The following is a 22,342-nucleotide window of genomic DNA, read 5'->3' as shown; positions in this document are numbered from 1 at the left end:
AACACGACATAGCTGCAAATCATTTGGGCCCTTCATGCACACTTTCCATAAGTCCGCATTTCTGCATGCTATGCCTGAGGGAATAACCCACAATTCACAGCACTGTAACGTTAAATAGGGGGTTACCGTGGTTACCAAGGGATGCCTTGAAGCATTAAAAAACGGCAAACAACCGCCATAAAACAGAAAAAAGAATAAGATAGAAGAAGAATGGTTAACAAACAAGCATGAAAGGACATGCAAGAAGAAAAAAAGTTTACACATCAGTATAAACACTTAGCCCCCTGGTGATTCAGAGCTAGAACTGTGTGTAGTTGTTTGTCCATGATGGCATGATCATGAATTCCAAATATACTTTCATCAGGTCTTATCCAGCATTACCGTTTTTTTTTTGTTGTTTTTTTTTTTTTACAAACCGGGAGCGAAGGGAGGGAATAAAAAATGTACAATCAAAAGTCCCAAACCCACAACTGTACGCAACATGTTTTAGCTTTGTCAAAGTAACATGATCACAAATGGCTGTCCCATTCCTCTTTATACCATTTTGAGCCCTTGCAGCCTCTCGCACTCATTACTTACCAGGTCACGAGCTGAGTCTGTGAGGGTTCAGGGCTCAGGCCTTAGGGGGGACATTGGGATTGGGCCACACTATTCTGGATGATGGACCGCCAGAAAAGGCAAAACCGCTGTAAGTGTTGTCTATTCATAAGTGGGGAGAGCTATTTAATATCTTTTGTCCTTGTAGCTGCTACATACATTCATAAAGACATAGTTGCACTACTGACTTAAATAATAAGCCCTTTTTTAAAAAATCATTTTTATCATACTGGAGTTTCCAGTTTTGCACTTTAACATGTAAACCTTTGTTTTGTGCTGCATTACACAAGAACAAACAGTTTTTCAAAAATAAAATGAACTTAAAAGACATGGTCACTTTGATTTCCTGGTGGGAAAATGAATAGTTTAGATTGGTTAAATAGTGGATGGAAGAATCAATAGAAAAATAGTTGTTAGTGGCAGCGCTAATCAGATTGTCTCTTCATCCTCTCGACCTCGCAGAGTAAGACAAAGCCGTGGACCAGGCAGGCCGGTCTCTGCCAGCTCCTGCGTGCCTCAGGATAGAGCACAGAGCAGAGAGGAGCAGACTAAACAGAGGAGAGGGAGAGGAGGCGAGGTGAAACATGAGAGGAGGCACAAAAGCAAAGATGGACTGTCAGATTTTGTTTGTAAGGCTTGGACTACAGGCTGGATGGAGCCTTCTGTACTGACCTCCATCTTCCATAAAATGACAACTACCTAGAGTTGCCTAACTTCAAATCTGACTTTCTGCCTCTCACTGGGTCGTTGTCTTTTTTATTACAGACTCTGTTTTGTCTCCTTCAATTCTGGCAAGCATCAAAGAAAACTTTTGGGTATGCTCTAAAGGGTGTGTGTGTGTGTGTGTGTGTGTGTGTGTGTGTGTGTGTGTGTGTGTGTGTGTGAGGGGGAGAGAAAGACAGTGGATAGACTCCTGGGAGCTACAGGCACCCATACTGTATATAACAGCAATTGTTCATTCTGGGGGAAGTGTATCGTGCCTGCAGAAAGATGGTGATCTATTTTCTCCCATCATTCCTTTCTTTTCCTCCCATTTTTGCTCTGTAGAGTGCATCAACTGGGGGATGGCAGGAGAAAGAGACGACATAAAGAGAGAGATGGAGCAGAATAGTGGAGGTTTTTTCTGGCATCAGAAGCCGTATATATATCATATTTACACTGCTGCACGCTGGCACCTCTCTCTCTTTCCATTATTTATCTGTTTGTTTTTATCACTTTTATTTATTTATTCATCTCTAGCCCTTTGGCAATGTCGCCGCACAGGCCTCAGGCCACGGTGCGCAGTATTGTGTTAGTATCGAACCCTTCTTGATGAATCTCCTCAGAAAATTGAAATATTGCAGAATGGGGGAGATGTGGGAGTTTGAGTTTGATGCATGGAGATAGATGAAGTATTGGATGGAATAATTTATGAGGCCCCCAGCTTGCACCCTGAAGCTCAGCCCAAGAAGCAGAGTGCTGACAACGCTGAGGTTAGCGGTTCAAATCCCATGGGATCATCGAGCAAAACGAATGTACACCCTCCTAGAACAGGACTAATTGAGTAGAACCAGCATCTTAAAAGGCACTTCGTAACAGCTTATGAGAGTTAAACCCTGACCTACCCCGAGTAAAGTTCTTTCAAAGAGTGGGGAAGTGTGTCTCAGGTTTTTTCAATATCCATGCCTGTTTGATTGCTGAAAGCTTGTCTGAGGATGAGTATTGCTACCATAGATTGGTTGGATAAAGAGTAACTGAAGGGCAGCAGGCTTTATCCGAAAGAAAGTGTCACAAGTTTTGGTGAAAAATGTGTCTGGCCAAATATAAAAACTACACTTCCCTTCAGGAAATGTTGTCTCAGGTATGCTGCCCTGTGCTGATAAATAACCACGATGGTAAAATAAGGAAAATGTCATATTTTCAGGGATAATTCATTGAAGAATTGGGCGAACTTTGATAGGGTTGTATCGCTGCTGGCTGACAGTCGTCACAGTGTTGAGCCCAGTTCTTCAACAAAACGCCAGTCAGCCAGTGTAGATGGTCGTCAGTCAGTGCAGATGCTTCAGCAGGTGTGGGTCTCCTGACGAGATAAGCCTCCTTCACGAACCCCAAACCTGTTTTTACTAACCTTTTCCTGCTCACCTCAAAGCGATGGTTTCTGTGCCCAACTGCACAAAGCACAACCATATGACTTCCTGTGTTTGGGTAAACATTTACAGCGAGTTCCCATTTGGAGGCTGCTGAGTCCAGCCACTCCAACTCATTCACCATGAAGTTTTGCTCTGTGTTAACAGCTGCTGACTGCTGAGAGAAGCATGTGGTTAGTCTGTGGGCCTGAGGCAGCAGCAGAGGCAGAGGCCGGTCCTTCCCTCCCTTCCCTTGGTCCATCGATCCAGCGTGACTCTGCAGGAGCTAGATGAAAACCTCTTGGTATGATTTATGGGTTGTCATCTCCAGGGGAACCGGTGGAGCCCCTCCCTCCCTGTATTTGGTTTGGTGAGGGAGCTGGAGGGCTAAACCAGTTACCCAGGGTCCTAAGGCCGGATTTTTTATTCTACCACAAGGATGAGGAGCACAAGCTGGGTTTACAGTTAACACTTTACATTATAGTAGCATTCCAATGACAATCACTTTATTAGTTATTAGTAATTAAAATCCAGGACCATCCTTCATTATTACTGTAACAATTCTTCTAAGCCAGCAAGTCCTCAAACCTGAACAACCATAAAGGTCATTTGTCCCTAACCTCTGATTTTTACAGGGCAGTCTCAGAGTAGGCCACAATGTGTAGAGTGTAATGAGTACTTGCATTTTTATGGTGCCAAGCTTTGTCTATTTTATAGTGCACTTCAATAATGACGCATTAATATGTCGAGAACCGTCCTCCAGTTTAAGGCTGAGCAGAAACCAGAAATATCATTCCAGGCTCTGAAATACTGACATACTGAAATAAATCAAATCTAAAAACACTCAAAATCCTCATTTGCATGTTGGATAAAGCCGCTGTTAATCAGATAGTAAGATGATTAGTAAGATGATAGAAGATGATTACTTGTGTTTCATTTCTTGGTTTGTTCCTACATTATTACAAATTCAGAAACATGCTTGTGCATGTGTGCTGTGGAATTAATGAAAAATGACAGCACATGGCTCGCCTTCCAACTTACTAAGTACTTAAGTATTAATTAAGGAGCAATGAGTAACCACCAAATGTTAGCGTATTTGTTTGTCTATGAACAAACACACACATTCATGCCACAGTGTCCCACTTTCTTCCATTTGCACTGATGGCAGCATTAAGACGTAATTCTGCCGGCTTAATCCACTTAAAATTAGAGGAGGTTTTTAAGGATTCTATCTTAAGGGTGCCCTAAAAAAAAAAAGGATACAAGTAAAAGGCCTCAGGAGATTCTGAGAGATGCAGCGTTCATGTTTCAAATGTAAGAAGAATAGAAGCGCAATCAACGGCACAGCAAGAGAAAATGGGAGAGAGTCAGTGTGTATGTGTATGTGTGTGTGTGGCTGTGTGAGCATATTTAACTTTGTGGTGTGTGGCAGTGAGTTGAGCTGATAGTCCCAATGGACAGTCAGTGATGGCTGTTGTTTGATCTCGTGCCCAAAAGCTTTCTCTTCCCCTCTCCTTTCTTCTGCTTGTTATCTCTCTGCTCCTTTCTTTATTTCCTCTCCTCGTTTCCTCTTTTCTCCTGTCCTAGTTTCCTCTCCTCTCTCCTAAATTTCCTCTCTTCTCCACTTCTTACCTCTCCTCCTCTTTTCATCTGCTTGTTGCCTCTCTGTTCCTTTATCTCATCTCCTCATTTCCTTCTCTCGTTTCTCCTTGTTTGCATTCTCTCCTCTCTTCTCCTTTCCCAGTCTTCTCTCTTCTCAACTTCTTACCTCTCATCCTCTTTTCTCTCTTCTCCTCTCCTGTCATCTGCTTGTTGCCACTCTGCTCCCTTGTGTCCTTGCCTTGTTTCTTTGTCTACTCTCTCACTGTTTCCTCTCCTCTCTCTTCTCTCCTTGTTTCCTCTCCTCACTTTCTCTCCTCTCTTCTGCTTTTCTTGTTTTTTTTCTTCTCTCTTCACCCCCTGTCTACTTCTTGTTTGCCCTCCTCTTTATTCCACTCTTCTCCTCTCCCGAACAAAAAAAAAAAAAAAAATCAATGCATCCAGAGAAGCAGAGGAAAGGAGGAGCAAAGAGAAAGACAACCCTGGGGCGGCGAGAGGAATGCTGAGGCTAGCAATGTCATGCCTGACTTGACCACCATAAATACACCAGCAGTGATGATGAAGGATGGGGTATGAAACAAGTTCATATGTTGCCTGCTTTTTTTATTAATACACCAAGGCATTGTAATAAGTATTTGCAAATGTTGATATTTTCCATTCATTAAACATGAGCACAATGAGCATTATGCTGACAATGTTAGGTGTAATGCAAAGGCACCTTTGTGACATTTCCAGAAAGTGTGAAAGCGGGCGGGTGGGACTGTGTGTGTGTTTATATATATATATATCTCTCTGTGTTTTGGCACTTGCATTTCCACCAAGTCGTACATCTCAGAAAGCAAGGTGAACAGAAAAAACAAGCAGTGTGACAGTGTGAAATGACTCAAGACCTGATCCATTGTGTTCTATATGTGCCCGAGGAGCTATAAGTGGCAATGATGGGGTGTCGAGGGCTGAGGCCGCCGTGTTGGGAGCTGAGAGGCGGAAGGAAGGAAGGAAGGAACGAAGGCTGAGCTGTGAGGGGCTGAAGAAAAAAAAAATAAAAACGTCCAGGCAAGTGATGGAAGAAGTGAGAGGGAGACTGAAATGTGTTTGAGTGAGGGAAATGTTCAAAGTGGTGTGCTGGCATACACACCAATACAGATAAAGACAGCAGGAGAAACATAGATCAATACAAACATACACACATGCTGTTTAAAGCAGATGATGTGATCTTCTTTCCTAGTTTAATTTCTGAAGACCTCCGGTCGTCTCTGAGGTCAAAGCAAGTGTAAATGAAAAGAAAACATTTCCTGCATGTGAAACCCGCCAAACATGACTCTTACTCTGTGAAAGGTGCTTTGTGCAGCTTATATTCGAGATATAGAAATGAAAAGACAAATGTGAAACACTCTTTACAATACCCGAGGCAAGGTGAGAGGGGATGGGGTGGGGGTGGGGGGTGATGGGTGAGGGGGGGTGGAAGTCTTTACTCTTCATATCACACCTGCTGACAAAATGGGAATATTTCTCTTTTATTGCTCACACACCGGGCAGACAAAAACGTCCGCAGTATGATCTGAGTAGGGAGAAAAGGGTTTTTGAAGGTAAGAAAAAAAAAAAAAAAAAAAAAAGGCAAGAAAAGTCAAATGTCACCTAATCCTTTTCTCATAAAGCACCTGGAAGCTGCTTCACTCCTGCCCTTTGTTCTCCTGCTTTATAACACCTTGAATGGGATCTAGTGCTAAAACCAGGGAAGGGTAATTGAAAAATTCTTTGACCCTCCTCGGAATAATTTGCATAGTGTACACACACGCCATCCTAAAGCTAAAGCTAATACTCACTATCTACAAGAAGCATATGTGCATTATTTATGACAGTGAAAGTAGTGCGTTGACCTTGAAAAAAAATGAAAATGTACACGAGTTTTAAAGACACTTTTTCACATGAAGTGAACTTCTGCAGGTTCCACTCCTAATTAACCATTCACTAAACCCCTCCCCTGAACAGCAATTGTCTAGTCATAGCTTAGCAACCGCAACTAGGCACAGCAGGCCTGTCACGATTTGGAAGCAGTGTGCATGGGGCTGTAATAAGAGAGATACTCCCATTCAAAAAGGTGATTTCTGTTTTTCAGATTTTGTTTTTTTTACCTGCTCCAAAATCATACAAGTGCAAATAATATAGCAAGTAACAAGGTAATGGACACACAGTGTGGAGGCTGTCGGGCCCTGCATGGATAATACTTATTCAGAGTGTAGATCAACGTAAGCAGCTCTGTCCTGTTCTATTCGAGTCTCTCATGTAAGTGTAGGTATAAGTACAAGCTACACAGCTAAATAGGGTTATATTAGTTTGTTAGATACTTTTAACATTAGAGCTACCTAGCTCTACATTGCAATACAAGAATGTTGTTTCTTTATTTTCCCGTCTTCTGCATGGATTAGCATCTGGGGACGTAGCTTTAGCCTCAGTCATAATTGGGGGCCCATTTACAGACTCCTTGTTTTAAAGCAAGTCAGCTGGAAACCTTAAAAAGTAAGGACATTTCCAACCAGCTCATGAAGGTCATGTAAAATCTGCCAGCGACAGATCGTACTCCTGTCTGAAACTTAGGACCCATTGTTTTTAAAACTTGTTGAGAGTTTACACTGGTAGATCTGCCCCTGTTGTCAATGTAACTGTGTGTTTGACTGGCATAGCATCAGTAACTCAGGGGGCGGGGCTTAGCAAACAGTCAAGGATCCCACAAAATCCCTCACCTCCCACCCTCCACCATTCCTTCATTTAATACTGTCCACTCACCATCCTCCGTGGGCACGTAGACATTGAGGTAGAGGCAGTCCTCGCTCTGGTTCTGGATGTAACCCGCCGCCACATCCAGGTTGTCTGTGAACCACACGGGCAGCATTATCTCTGGCAGCACCCCGTGGACGTTCTGAGGGCACACAGGGGCGAACTGCGTGGCGTTGCGGATCTCCTGCCAGGATCCCGGGGCTTCGGGCGGCTGAAAGCGGCGGTCGCCGATGGGTGCTGTGGCATAGGGCACACCCAGGTACTGCTCCACGGGGCCTAGAATCTCATTGTTCAAGTCCTTCTTGATGCCTCGGAGCTTGCCATAGTTGGTGGTGACTATGGGGTGTTTGGAGGGGTCCATCTTCTGGCTCGAGGCCAGGCTGAAGAGCAGGATGAGGCCCAGTGCACCCATCAGGCAGCAGTCTGCCATGAGAGTAAGGGGGCGCGTCCTGGACGACAAACCCCGCCGACTTTGTTTGCTGGGAGCAAGTGGGAGGGGGTACATGACTGGATTCATACAGTTCAGCCACCTGCTTTTAGTCTGTTTTGGAGTACTTGTGTCTTTTTTATAAGAGAATGTGGATTATAACCAACAATGTGGAAGGTAAAGCATAAGAGGGGGATTAAAACAACAAAAGCAGGCAGACCCTGAAAGACAAAAAGGAGCCTTTTTTTGAGGTTTGAGTGAAGGTGAGATGGAGGGCAAAGCAGCTGCAGGGGGACAGAAGGGTCCTCAGGGTGCTGGAGAAGGAGGACGGACCTCTGGGTCTGGGTTCAAGGTCAGTGCTGAGTCTGAGCAATGGCGATCCGAAACGCTTTCCCAGCCATGGCTCTGTTGCGTTCCATCCCTATTGGTCGTCTCTCATCCGGATAATTTGATTGATGTTTCTAACGGCCACTGAACTCTGCAGGAGGAGACAGAGAGGGCGGAGGGGAGAGATTTAAAGATGGACGGTGATGCATGGAGAGAGAAACAGAAAAGAGAGAGAAGGGGATGAGGGAGAGAGAAAGATAAGAGAGATTATAGCTTATCTGAAACAGAAATATATTCCATTAAATGTTGTCAGTGCAACATTTTCCCTTCAACTGTTGTCAAGTGAAAAATATTTCCTGAAATGAAAGCAGCGGAGATGAAACGACAAAATAAATCTAAAGGCTGTATTGTTGAGATCAAGTCTTCATTTTAGGAACATTTCATGTGGTGATCAACATATTTCGCTTCACTTCATTACATCACAGGCTGGAAAAAGACGCAGATCTGCAGCATGTGGAAAAGGAACTTCGTGGTCACATTTGACTCCTTATGGGTTTTTGCAGCATAATCTAACCTGCAGGAATCTCATGTATACTCCATGCTGACTGCACATTTCTACATGACTCTCCTCATCTATTATGCATGAAAACCCTAAATTGGACTTGTTCGCCCTGTCGTGGAGTGACCTGTATGAGGACACGCACAAACCCCCCCCCCCGCGGTGAACTGTGTTTAAACTGCGAGCTCACTCCCAACATGCAAACACTTCTGAAGAGAGCTAATACAGAGCAGCCAAAGTAGTCACGCCACTTCACAAGTCCTCATCTGACAACGTCACCGCTCTGACGCCTCAGTATTTATGTTACTGGAGCTGATTCCGGAGATGACTGTACAGTATACAGTGTGGATGAAGAGTTGGAGGCTGGAGATTAGGGTGAGCCTTTCACTGCCCAGTAAGGTCAAAGGTCAATAATGTGCGCCTGTAAGCAGCTTATAACAGCCCGGGACACTTCCTGGCTACATGCAGAGCACAAAGAACACACACATGCACACAGTAAGCCTTGACTGACCCACACATGAATGAGTTCCCCACACACTGTACAGTCATTCATGTAATCTACTGTGCAAATGTGCAAATCCTCATGTAACAGACCCCGGAGTCGGAGATGCAAGAGGCATGGAGGAGATTATAGCGTCATAACATTGTTGGGTGGTGTTATGTAACGGTACAGGACACAGACCCCAGCAGTGATGAAGACAGTAGAGGAAAAAAAGAAAAGAAAAAAGCCTTATCTGATTTTTTTAATTCACCATTACCTTTTCCTCTCTTTCACACTCTCTCTTGCTTTATCACCGTGCCATAATTGTCCCATTTAAAGTCATCATTAACCATATTATTGCATCGCCTGCACCCACTGAAGCGCCGCTGTGTTTTTGTTGTTTTTTTCTGGTGGTTTTTTTTTTCTTTCTCCTCTCCCACTGCCAATAAAGCCATTGAATTTGAAAGTATATGGGAGTTAAGTGTCCTGAGGCAAGACAGCAGATAATTAGAGTCTATAGGCTGATATAGCGGCCTCACTCACACTGATGTAAGACATCCAAATAAGGAGACTCATTCATGTAACAATAAAAGTTTCTTATGTACAACAAGCTCTTCAAGAGAAGGATGTATTCCGGCTTGTGTGTGTGTGTGTGGGGGGGGGGCAATGTGGTGAAAACAGATTTGTGGTCATTCAGAGAGCGGTAATTGTGAGCGAGTCCGTAGTGTCTGTAATTGCTCATTGTCTTCTCATGGTACAGTGTGTTCAGCCTAAATATATTGGTGCCTGCCTTTGTTCCTCTCACTGTGGACTTTGTTGTTCTGCCCACGCACCCATGTGTGCGTCTGGGTGTGTATCCTCTCATAGAGAAGCGGGCAGCACAATGTGTGCTCTAATTAAACCGTGGAGAGTCTAGAAGCCGGCCTGTTTTGCACTGCACACAGGGACGAGCCCTCCACCCACACACACACACACACACACACACACACACACACACACACACACACACACACACACACACACACACACACTGCAATGTCTACCATTAAACTTTCATCCTCTTAAACACATAAAAATTGGAAACTGGGAGATAGAGAGGCAGGGATGAAGAGAGAGTGGGAAAAAAAAGGAGCAGGGATAGTGAGGACAAATTGAGTGATGAAAAGTGAGAATGGAGATGGAGAGGAAACAGGTCCTGGTGTTAATGAAAAGCTTCGCTCTGCTCAGCCCAGGCCCTCCAGAGAGACCTCGAGTAAAAGCAACACGAGGCGCTCCTTCGCTGACCCGGGAGTCTCTCAAAGAAGTGGACATCTAATAGACCCACATCCACAGGCCCAGCCCAGGTCTCTCCTTGCCCTTAAACTTGCACCTCAGGCGCAGAGGGCAGCAGAGGCCAACACAAGCCAGAATCCCTGGTAAAAATCCAAGTCCCTGGCAGGTTTAAGTGTGCCTGAGGGGACCTCTGGAATTTAGGGGTGCATCTGAGTGTTTAATTGCTAATTGGCTCAATTAGAGGACCTAATTGGTCCAGCTTTGCTGTGAGCAGTGGGAGATCTTAAGTGATTGATGAAGCAGAGAGGGAGAGACGATGAGGAGACTGAGAGCCGAGCATGGCAACAGAGCCATATAGATATCCATGAGTGTGCATGTGTGTGCGTGTGCATGTGTGTGTGTGTGTGTGTGTGTGTGTGTGTGTGTATGTGTATGGTATTTGGCATGCAGGTAGCACACACTATCACGCTTATATACACTGATTTAAAGGAGCAGGTTTTCCCAAAATACTGTATCTCCCTGCCAGCACTATCACACACACGCACGCACGCATGCACGCACACACGCACACACACACACTGATGCACACTCATCCATGATTCATGTCATCAGGAGAATGTTTTTTTCTCAGGCCCAGGAGGCAGCGAGGGGGGGGAGGGAGCGAGGGGGGCTGGGGGGTCGTTCACTGGCAGACCATCAGTATAAACCTCATCTTTCCTCACACCTCTCCTTCATCTCCCACCCTCTCTCACTTGGTATTTCTCATCTAAATGTGCACTGCCAAAAAAACCTCAGGAGGACAATACAGAAAAAAAAAAAAATTCCTATTTTCAATTCTTGACCAGCGTGTTTACTGCAGACTGTCTTGCTATAGGGCTGCATGACTCTGTATCATTGAGGATAGGCACAAAAAGCTGCACAACAACGATGAAAATGTTTTCCATGACTAAACATTATTCAAATTGGGTACAAACCGAGCTTTTAGCAGACGTTTTTATCCACTGCAACGGACAATCCGCACGCAGAGAGGTGTTTGGCATCATGTTCCAAGGCTCAAACCTGCAGCTTTTTGCTCTCTCAGACCCTTAGACCGCTATTCACCTATCAAACAGGCAGGGTCAAAGCAAGACCACAGACTGCGTGCCCTGTTAAACACTTTCATTTGACCCACAAATCTGCAAGTGATACCATTTAGTTGCTTAATTTGTTGGCCTGCCTGTTACCAATAGATGGTAATGTTATTATTAACCAGGCTGCAGCAGCTAGGCTATAAACAATGTGACCGTTGCTCAGTGAAGTCGATATGCCTTCTGCTGCCGTGAAAAAGAGGGAAGTCGACAGTGAATGCTGAGCATATAACAAAGAATGGACAGCTAAATACTTCCCAGTGAGGTGGAGGAAGCAGAATGACTGATCTGTCAGGAGCCTGTTAAAGACTGCAGCACCAGACACCATTTCTCCAGCGTCAATACTGAAAGAAAAGTCTTAAAAGAAGAGGAAAAAATATGAGGCAGCTTAATGTCTCACCAGCTTGCACGCTCAGCAAGATAATGTATGTTTACAATGCATTCTACAATGCAGGAGAGGGTATACAATTCAAATCTTTTTCTCTCACAAGATAGAAAATCACAGCAAACACTTCACCGAGGGGAAGTTAAAACAGAGCAGTGTGAGAGTTTCACTTCATCGCACTGTGCATTCACAGGGAGCTACAATCTGAATGCTGCTTTTCTCTTCTGATTTAAAGGAATAGTTCCACAAATTGGGGAAAGTCTTATTCACTTTCTTGCAGAGTTAGATGAGAAGATTCATACTTCTGCATCTTTAGGAAAAGAAATACTACACTATATAATTAAGGATACAACTAGTTAGCAAGTGAATCCGGAAAATATTTTGTTGATTAAATCAGTGAATTGTTTAGTGGTTGTTAAAAAAATGCCTGTTGCCAAGGTGACAATTCAGTTCAAAACCAAAAGATATTCAGTTTAAAAGAAATAAAACAGAAAATCCTGACAATGTCTGAGAATTAAATTAAATTAAATAACTATCAAACTATTCTTATTTTCTTTGTTCAGCTTTACCTGTAGCCGCTTGAAAACCACAACTTGTCTTTTCCGCACTTTGACCTTCATAAGGATCAAACACAATATATATAACATTAATTATTGAGCTTTAGAGGTGCTGTTAGACGGACTTTTGAGCCAGGCTAACGGTTTCACTGTTTCAAGTCCTTATGCTGATCTAAGCTACAGTGACGCCTTCCTGCTTATCGAACTCTCAGTAAGAGAGTGAATAAGTGCATTTGCCAAGATGTCGAACTGCTTCTTTCAGTGTAACGCTCAATGAACAATGCCTTTGTTGTAACGGAGGAACTCACTGGCGCGAGGTTAATTATGCAAGGTTAGATAAACTTGCACACAGCTTGGGCAACGAGAGTCCTCTGTGGGGTAGAGCCACAACAAATGGGTCATCAGGCAAATTAGAAGGATCTCACTTATTGATGAGAATACAGACAGTGTTCGACAGTAAAACGAGTAAAACCTGAATGTAGGGGAAGAGTTGTTTTCTTCACTGTAGCATTGATCAGGAAGGACTGTGAGGGGAGTTGATACTTGGCCATGTTGTGAAGGCGCTTGCAACAAAATACACAATAAAAGATCACAAACTATCACCTGATATTTTGACAGTACAAGCAAGATTTGACTAGTATAGGTTGCTGCACGGATAATTAGATTCCTTTACACTTTACAGGTGTTATTACTGTCTCTTCCTCTTGAATGTGTATGAACAATTTTCTCCCTCATTAATTACAACAAGTCTCACCTTTATTCTGCAGATCTGTACTTCAAAACTGACACCGGACTTTGATGTTGTTGCCATGGAGGGGTGGGGGGGGGCGCTGCCTCACTGCTCAAATTAACACATGAATCACATAAAATGCTTCAGATTCCTTGTTTTCCACAGCAAGCCCACTTTGTTATCTTTAGTTGCTGCGAGGAGTGTTGGGCGCCACTTTTATGTGCTGTGACAGAGGTTTCCTCCAATTAACCTGCTGTTAATCTTCCATATGAAGGTCACGTCTCTGCTAGTGGTGGATGAAGCATGATCAATGAGTGTGATTGAATTTTCACATTTGGGAGGAAGGAAGCATTATGTATACATCAAAAAGGAACTAGTGATTTAAGGAGCATGGTTTGATAATTGAGCCTTTTCATAAACTAGACTGCTGAGTGTTTGATAATTAGTTTGTCCTATTACTGATTACTTATTACTTACAGTGTACAATAGTTTTGAATAATAGTACCGCAGCAGTGCTGCTTTGACACATTACTTTTTAAAGTAAGGTGGCTGCATAGGTAGCCGTACAAGAACCTAAATAAAATTTTGTCTAAATATTTTCATAATTTTAGATTTTAATCAAGAGATATGTGATCAAATAATAAGCAAAGAAGAGTACTGATATAATCAGACATCAAGGTTTTCACGATTCCAAAAATATATGTTTGAAAAATGAGACTTGATCCAAAGACCAGTCCGAAATAGATCAAATGGTAATTAAACCACATCCAAAACACTGTGGACATGAACAGAAAACCCCAAGACTAGCAACAGCATGATGCCCCACCAAATAAACAGCTCTGATCCAACTATACTTGTGCCAATACAATTCACGCCTTCCAACACGGATGACTTTTGACACTTTACTTTGAGAAATAGAGACACCATTGACTTCAAAACCCCAAAGTTCTCGAAAACCATCTGTCCAAACACTTTGCCAAAATAAACTCAAACTAAAATTGGCAAAAAGAAAATTTATGTAAAACCAGGAACTATCAAATTGAGCTATAAAGGATGTGTGAAAATGACTAAATGTTAAATGTCATTTAAATGTTAAATGTCATGACAGATTTTTGTCAGTAAAGTAAAAACACACCATGCTGTACTCTTCCTAACCCTAATGGCGTAGGTATGCTGCAAGTAAAGTGCTCGTCGTTGGATGGTTGAACTGTGGCACATTACACCAACCAGTTGATTTCAAACATACTTCCACTTTAACCCTAATGTCTACAAGAGAAAAGTGAGCGAGCCTGTTGCACTTGCCTCTCACACTTACACAGCGGGATTCGGCTGTCATATAGATTCTTAAGTTCTATGTGATGCATTAGCCAAAAAAGTTTTACTGAAGTGGTCACATCTGGAGATCACGCTCTCAGAGTCGAATCTATCAGCATTCTGCCACATAGCTTACCCAGCACAATCTAAATCCCACTAAAACCAATTCCACCCAATTGTACTCCAACACAGCCACAGAGCAACCCACTACGACCTCCCTTGTAATTGCTTGCCACCTCTCCCTCTATGTTTTGTTGCCAGTCAGTCTGTCAGTACACTGGATTCAACTTAATGATAGATAATAACCTTACTTTGCCAGGGCGAGGGTGTGGGCTAATAGCCGGAATTCGATTGTGTGAAGGCTCTGAACGGATGACGTCAAGTTGCTGGCGGAAAAAAACGAGGCCGAGGTCAGGAGGAGAAAGACGGGAACAGAGGGACGAGGACAAAGATGTTGTATAAATAAAGCGGCTGCACGGGTCTATTCAGGTGAACGCACAGATGCAAAAACATACATACAGTACATTTACCACGCGAGTGTGCAGCCGAGCGTGAACTCACACATGCACCCATGCACACGAATACATTACGCTCATTATCATCTCAAAGCTTTCAAAGCCTGGCAGTCTTTGAACCAGCACATCTCATTTGTTTTCACATTTGCTAATTAATACATCAAGGCTGAAACAGGAAAATTGGACATTTAAACATCAATGTGTCCTTGTGACCGTGTGTCTGTGAGTCCATACACACATATTCATCTGCATATATACCTTAAACAGAATGTTGTTTGGAGTGTCTCTGTATCGTTCTCTATATGTTTTGCCGTCCTGCTGACAGCCTCTGTGTGGGCTCCGAACAGAAAAGAGCTGGCGGGCAGGTCAGCGCTCCTTCAGACTCCTGTCAATCCTTTATACTTATTATCTCTCATCCCTCCATCTTTCTCTCCGTGTGGGAAAGACGGATTCAAGAGTTCAACAGATATTGCTGAAGGGGGTATGTATGTCAAGAAGATGGAGGAATGTAAGGAGCAGACCAATCAGCTAACATTTAACTCCTCTTAAAAAATTATGCAGGAAACAAGGGAAGACAAACAGGTCATGGAGGTGATCTGACTTTAACTGAAGTCATGGAAAAGTTAAACATTGCACTTTCAGTTTTCTGCCCCAGGGTCAGAACATCACCTATCCTTTTGTCTGACTCTGAAAGCAAGTTTCTTTAGATTGTTCCTATTCTCCATGATATTGAAGGATGTGTCTAAAAATGGTAATCAGAAATGAATTATCATATCTCCTTCAAAAGAAAATAGATTGTTCCACTTCTGTCCAACTGCCACAGGATGGATATGAAGGTGGCGTGATGTATTCAAGCCCTTGCTGGCATTACTGTACGTTCAAACGGAGGCCATTCATTTTCTTTGAGAGGCAGCATATTTTAGCTGCAAGGCCGGCATGACCATTGAAAAAGAAAGAAGAAGTTGAAGTCCAGGCAACTTCATGATAATGAGTTACGACGTGGTTCAGCGGGAAACAATCAGAATGTAGAGGTGCTAAAATCAGACGTGTGAAAATCAGTGCAGCAGAACCTGAGATACTGTCTTTGTTATTCCTGGTGCCTAGATTACCCACAATGCAACTCAAATGTCGCCAGTTCAGTTGGAGATTGGGGTGTGTTATGCTAGTAGCAGCTAATTACTTAGCTGAGGACGGGTCGATATAGCTACAGAGGTCTGGTACCAACCCGAAAAGAGAAACATTTTCGATCTTTATCCCGAACTGTTGCTGCCTCAAGTGACATCAGTTGAGGCAATTATCATATGTATGGTTTATATATGGTTTATATGTAGAGATATTCTACAGACACCATAGCAGGTCCAAAACCCATGAAAAGCATGTCTGTAAAGATGATTTTCTTTTTGCAAAGGACGAAACAGAAGCATAACATTTTTCAGCTACTGAAGAAATCATGTTGAAATTGACAGTTTTTCTCTTCAGCCCTTCTATCTTTATATATTGTGCATTGTCTCCCCTCCCTGCCCAGGCTCGATTCACTCCTCGTGGAGACTAGACTGGTCTGACAATGGAAGAGAATGGGCTGATAGACTGCCAGCTACAATACAGACACAATGGGAGGATGTAGAGACGGGGGGGGGGGGGGGGGTGTAGACAGAGGAGGAGGAGTGTAGGGGCTGTCAGTAAACTTGTTGACAATGCAAAGACGTACACACATACACATCGGAGGTGGGTAGCACTGGTATGAGTGTGAAATGTGTGTGTGTGTGTGTGTGTCTGTGATTGTGTGTGTCTGTGTGGAGGAGGGGGTGTTGGGGTTGCAGACCACCGGAGCGCAAAATTGGAAACAATGTGTCGTCAAGAGTTAAAAGCAAATATTTACAGGGCTTTAATTTGCATTGGGAGCAGTGAGTTTCCGGTGTGGGTCAGTGCGTCTACGGCAGAGCTGAGGAACACGGAGGGGCATGGGTGGTAATTAGACAGACAGTGGCAGATTAATCACAGGCTGACAGCACAGCCTCGCAGCCACACACAAACACATTCACAAGCTGTACGCAGCCCCATCACTTAGTCTGCCTCGTCTGGCAAAACACTCTGGACGTTTTCCTCTCACCCAGAGAGGACGAGTGTATCCAGCTTTGACGAGCATACCTTATCCTCTCTTATTTTCTGCTCTTTTTTTTTTTTTTTTTAAAACACACACACATTCGTGCAGGCTAACTGCCCTACCGTCGTGCTCTGATTACCTGCTGCTGTGTATCCACGATAAATCACCAGCTCTAAACCCCTTCTCTCTCCCTTCCCCTGGCATAACGACAGCTCCTGAGCCGCTCACCTGCTCACCTCCCCCGCGGATCCTCCAGGGGGAGCGTCCAGGAGACTGAGAGGACAGCTTGGTCCTGCCCCGGGGGGGGGGGGGGGGGGCTCCTCTGTAGGCTGGAGGGCACTGCAACTGCTCAATGGAACGTGATGGGGGGCACGGAGGAAGGGGAGTTGGCTGAGAGCGCTGCCATTAAACGCGTTCCATATATCATAAATATTTTACCGTCTCCTAAGTGCTTTTGACCTTGGATCAGAGTACTGTAGGTTATACCACATTATGGGAGGGACACAAGCAGAGTTTTAAAATTTTTAACACTTTCTTACGGTGGTAATGAATTTGGGTTGAAATGGGTCTTTTTGAAGGTTTTGTGCACGTGATCAAAACCTACTTCCTCTTCAGTTTTTACCAGGGAGGGACACTACACTCCTTAGTAGTCAAACACCATCAACCATTTATGAAATATCTGATGTCTACAGAACAGGTTTTAATAAATATAAACTGCCTGTAACTTCCAGGACATTTAGAGCGATTGGTGGGCAGTGATTACTGCAATACAGTTTTAAAGGCTTTCAAAGATCCTCTTCACGAAACCATTAGCATTTAAAACAATGAAATTCACTGATCACGATCATCATTAACTCCGGTAACTGCCAATAATTCAGTGACACGTAAATGTGGAACACGACCTGCAACGGCGGGAAATGGTGGAGGTAAAAAGAGGGTTCGCTTTTCAAACTTGGTGACCAGGACACACCAGTAGGGGCGGGGGGATTTAGCACGAGGCAACGTGGGTCACAGATTCAGAAAATGTGTTAGTGACACAGGGTGAATGGGGTCTAATTGTGCAAATGAACGCTGCTGAAGGGGAAACTGACACCCAGACAGCAACAGCGGCAGAATACAGGACACATAAGGACGGATGATGTATTGTTTGGAGTTTGGAGCAATATTCATTTAAATGAGTATAGCTGATGAATGTCAGTCGTAGCTTAAAGCTGCTCACTTGACAAGCTTGAATAGTGTAAACCTTCAGACAGGGACCTGTGACCTGGGACAAATAAAAGCCTTCCATTAAAATATTGACAGAAAGGATTAGGAAGGTAAGAGAACTTGTGCAAAGTGACATAAATCTGCAATTTTAAGAATGAGATCCTATCACTGCTCCAGAGAAAAGAAATATTAAGACGTCAACAGATTCAGTGAAAGTTTGAGAACAATACAGCGATTATAGATAAGGTGGTTTCATTCACTTGCTTCTGCTGCAGATCCCTCTTCTCTACTAGTGACAGAGGAATGCAAGAAACTGTAGTTGAGCCTGTTCTGAAGCAAAGGCGAGTCTTACTTGAATATTAATGTTACTGTTATCCATTTATCTGGCAAGACTTAAAGCCCCATAACAAACAGCGGCACAGTGGTGGGTGTTACAAGCTCACGCTGTGCAGCCAAACATTGTTCAAACCTACAGAGTTTCATTTCGAATTCGAGTCGAGCTCCAATAGTTTCTAAAAAAAAAATACCAAATGTGTCAGATTGAATTTTTGGGAAATGTGTATAAAATGGTGCACAGGTTCCAATGGTACATAGCCCTGAAAACACCAGAGCAGACTAAGATCATTTTAACAACCTTTAAAACTACTTATTTGGATGGAGGTAAAGACGAAAGATTATACTAACCGTCACTGAGAATGCTATTGATAAAGAGGGATGCCACAGAGAGTGAGAGACAGGAAGAGGGAGGGTTCCGGATCTAGTTGTCCCTGACAGATGGCCGGTGAGACACATGAGCAGCTGATGTGTACGATTGTCTGCCTCCCAAACAAGAGGACACGTCAACAGTTGCTGCTTCCCCCTCTACCTGTTGTCGTCCTCATCCCTCCGCCCCCGTCTATTTCGGTCTTCAATTAATTTAATTCGATGCAGAGTCAGACTTTGTGCTGCAATCTTCTGAAGCCAAGGAGAGGACACGGGATAAATATCAAAAGAAAAGGGCACAGTGAGAATAATCCTCAGATTAAAATCAGAATTATTATTAACAAGTTGCGGCGGCTAAACATTCCTCCTCTCTCTCCCTCAGATCTTTCTCCCTCCTCCCCTCATGTTGGCTATTAACATGAGCGATAAATATTCATCCAGTGCTTTAATCTATAGCTGAGCTCATCTAGAAGAGCTGTGTTTGTTTTACAACTGGAGGAGAGCTGGAGGAGGAAGATGTGCTCATAAATATACTGTACATGATCAGCACAGTAATATGGAGCATTAGGATGTGATGTGCATGATGACGCTGGTAGCTGCATGTACAGTACAGCATGTTCCACACGGTGCGTGTGTGGACTGATAAAGGCTGCAGATACAGTTATTTTTCCAATTGACTGATTGTTTGTAAAATAATCAATAAAAAATCACAATGAAACCCAAACAGCTGATTCTTTTTCAAATGAGAAAACCTGTTAAAAGGGTCTTAAATATACATTGGCTCCAGTGTAACAGACTGAGGCTAAAGCTACATGTCTCGGGGGAACTGAGAGAGCGCCGACCCCCGTCAAGGTCAAAGTCAAACAACATACACCAGACTTAAGAGAAAAACAATCTAATTCATCGTAAATCATCTAGATCTGCCCCAAAATGTAATGGGTTCTCCCCTGACCTATGACCCATCCCTCCACCAAGTTCGGTGCAAATCGGCTCACTGCTTTTCGCATAATCCTGCTGACAAATAAACAGACACTGGTGAAAACATGACCTCCTTAGCAGATGTAAGAATAAGCATCTACACCTGTTCACCTGACTGTATTTTTAAGTAAGGAATTGTTTTGTTTTGATGCAACTTAAGATAGATAGATAGATAGATAGATAGATATTTATCCCCTAGGGAAAATTCATGTGTCCATTTGCTCATTGTTGATAATAAATAAGCTATAATAATTAGATTAGTCCACTTTCTTTGGCTGAGGTGTTGTATAGCCTGATGGCAGTGGGAACAAAGGATCTCCTGAACCTCTCTGTTCTGCAGCGCAGTGAGATGAGACGTTTGCTGCACCTGTAGCTGCTTCTCTGTGCTGCCAGAATGTTGTAGAGAGGACGTTTGGTATTGTCCAAGATGGCCTCCATCTTACATTGCATGCATCTCTCCACAACAGTCCTGAGTGAGTCCAGACTCCTGCCCAGCACAGACCCAGCCTCTTTGACCAGCTTGTCCAGTCTCCTTGTGTTCATGTCGGACATGCTGCCGCCCCAGCAGACTGCAGCATAAAAGAATACACTGGCCACCACTGACTGATAAAACATGTGCAGCATTTCACTGCAGATGTCAAAGTATAAATATAACCATATGTGCTCAACAAACACAGTACTGTAATGGGTTGCTGGGTTTGATACATCATTATACAGTCCTATCATACCAGGTATTACTATAGACAGAATTTATAGACATAGACAAGACATTATTATATTATATAACCAGATATATTAGTATCTCTATCTTTCTGCAAGTGTGTGTAGGCGGTGAGGAAAGTATGGACTTGTACCTCTGACTGACTGAATGAGGTCTGCTGGTTTGGACTGGCAGCAGAGAGACTCCTGTATCTCTGCAGCTACTGCAGGGCTTTCTGGCAAAATGTGCACGCGCCAAAAGTTTCACTGTGTTCCTGCCTCTCTCTCTTTCCTCCACTCTTTCTCTCTCTTCAGCCGACGCTTTCTCCCTATCCAAATTCCATCTCAGACAAGTTTGTCTTTTCCCTCCACACCGTCTCTGTCTTTTTGCTGCGGTACAACTCCTGTAATCTGTTCCCTCTTTTACTTTCCTCCTTTCCACGTCCCTCCTCCTCTACTGCTTTACTGTACTTCAATCTGTATGTGTGTGTGTGTGTGAGAGTCGGAGGCATGTTTGAGATGTCACAGCAGTGTGGTGCAGCACAGTGGGATGTCGAACGCTGCCGCCTCTCCCTCTATTCATCGTTCTTTTCTCTCTCTATCTCAGCATCTAAGGAATCAGGAGCCTTTGCCCCTCGGCTCCCGAGGAAATAATGAGGTGCCAACGGAGGATGACGGTTCCACTCGTGAAGACCGACTGAAGATTGAGGCGTGAGGAGGAGGAGGAGGAGGAGCAGACCTGCGAGACTTGTCCCACTTGGTGTTTGGGGGGGGGGCAGGCAGGTCACGCTCACTCCTTAGTGGCATGTTGCTGCAGGACGCCAGGGTGAAAGGTGTGTATGGACGATGGTGTTTTGACACACATATCCCCATTTCTTTTTCTTTGATTCTCAGCTTGCACGTTGCTCCCACCCCTGAGATCCATGATGCACTGTTCCTGTGCACCAACTGGTGCAATTATAAGAAAAGCGTTTCCGTGTGTGTACGTGCACACGTGCACGGGCATTTGCCTCTCGTTAAGCCTCTACATATGCAGCCAGAGACGCAAAGTGATAAAAAGTAGGTTACTCTGGTTTGTATTTTTTCTTTCATTCCCCCAGTCTCTCAGTTTTATTGCCTCTCACTCCTTCTCTCCTTTGCTTCCCCAGAACAGCAGCATGAAAAATGAATAAGACAGTGCAGCTTGTTTGATCCTCTCTCACAGCCCGTGCCATAATTTGAGACGGGAAGGGTGAGAGGGGAGAGGCGAGTACGACCATAAACCCACTTTTAAAAAGATGACGCAAATCCAGACGTGGCGACGGCAGCCATGAAGCCTCCACTCGGCCCTGCTTCTTTTTTGCCTCATTTTAGCAGAGTTCCTTAGTTTTGCCTTCACTTTAGCCCTCACTCCCTCTTTTTTTCTCTCCCTTGGGTGCAATTTTCACTGAGCTATATCCCACGCCCAATACTCATCTACTTTTGTCCTAAATCTTGGCGCCTGTGTGTGTGTGTACTTTGAATCCCTTTTAGGTTGTGGGCAGGCAGCAACAGCCCTCTGACCACAAGGAGAGGACAAATCCCCTGCTCATAAACGCATAATCTTTATAGCTCCCCACAAGAATAATTGCCCTTTTAGGCCAACAGAAGGCGCTACCACTGACTATAAAATGTGATGCCCATATTTAATTGCATAGTTTAAATTGACAACTTAATTAAATAGCTAAATAATTTGATGTAAAATCGGAGCTAAATCAGTCATCTAATTTTGTGCCATATGCTAGTCTACAGACTCGTGCCAAATCAAGATTGAGCAGCACCAAGTGCTTAAGTACAATGTCATCTTGGTTCAAAACCCAACTGTGTCCTTTGTGGGGAGGCCATTCAGAGCGGGATCACCCTGT

At 43.8% G+C, this 22,342-nt stretch overlaps 1 protein-coding gene across 2 annotated transcripts in view; it reads right to left on the bottom strand.

Moving 5' to 3' along the window:
• The window catches only part of nlgn2a (neuroligin 2a), a 179,709-nt gene that overhangs the window by 105,390 nt on the left and 51,977 nt on the right, over positions 1–22,342 (bottom strand). For both annotated transcript variants that reach the window (XM_056368403.1, XM_056368404.1), the window contains exon 2: positions 7,086–7,981. In XM_056368403.1, coding sequence (XP_056224378.1) covers positions 7,086–7,593 — 508 coding nt within the window. In that variant the 5' untranslated portion in view covers positions 7,594–7,981. The remainder of the gene's footprint in view (positions 1–7,085; positions 7,982–22,342) is intronic.

Source organism: Seriola aureovittata, chromosome 23 (assembly GCF_021018895.1).
Source record: "Seriola aureovittata isolate HTS-2021-v1 ecotype China chromosome 23, ASM2101889v1, whole genome shotgun sequence".
In the NCBI taxonomy this organism is placed as follows: Eukaryota; Metazoa; Chordata; class Actinopteri; order Carangiformes; family Carangidae; genus Seriola; species Seriola aureovittata.
This window is presented reverse-complemented; position numbering and strand designations above follow the sequence as displayed.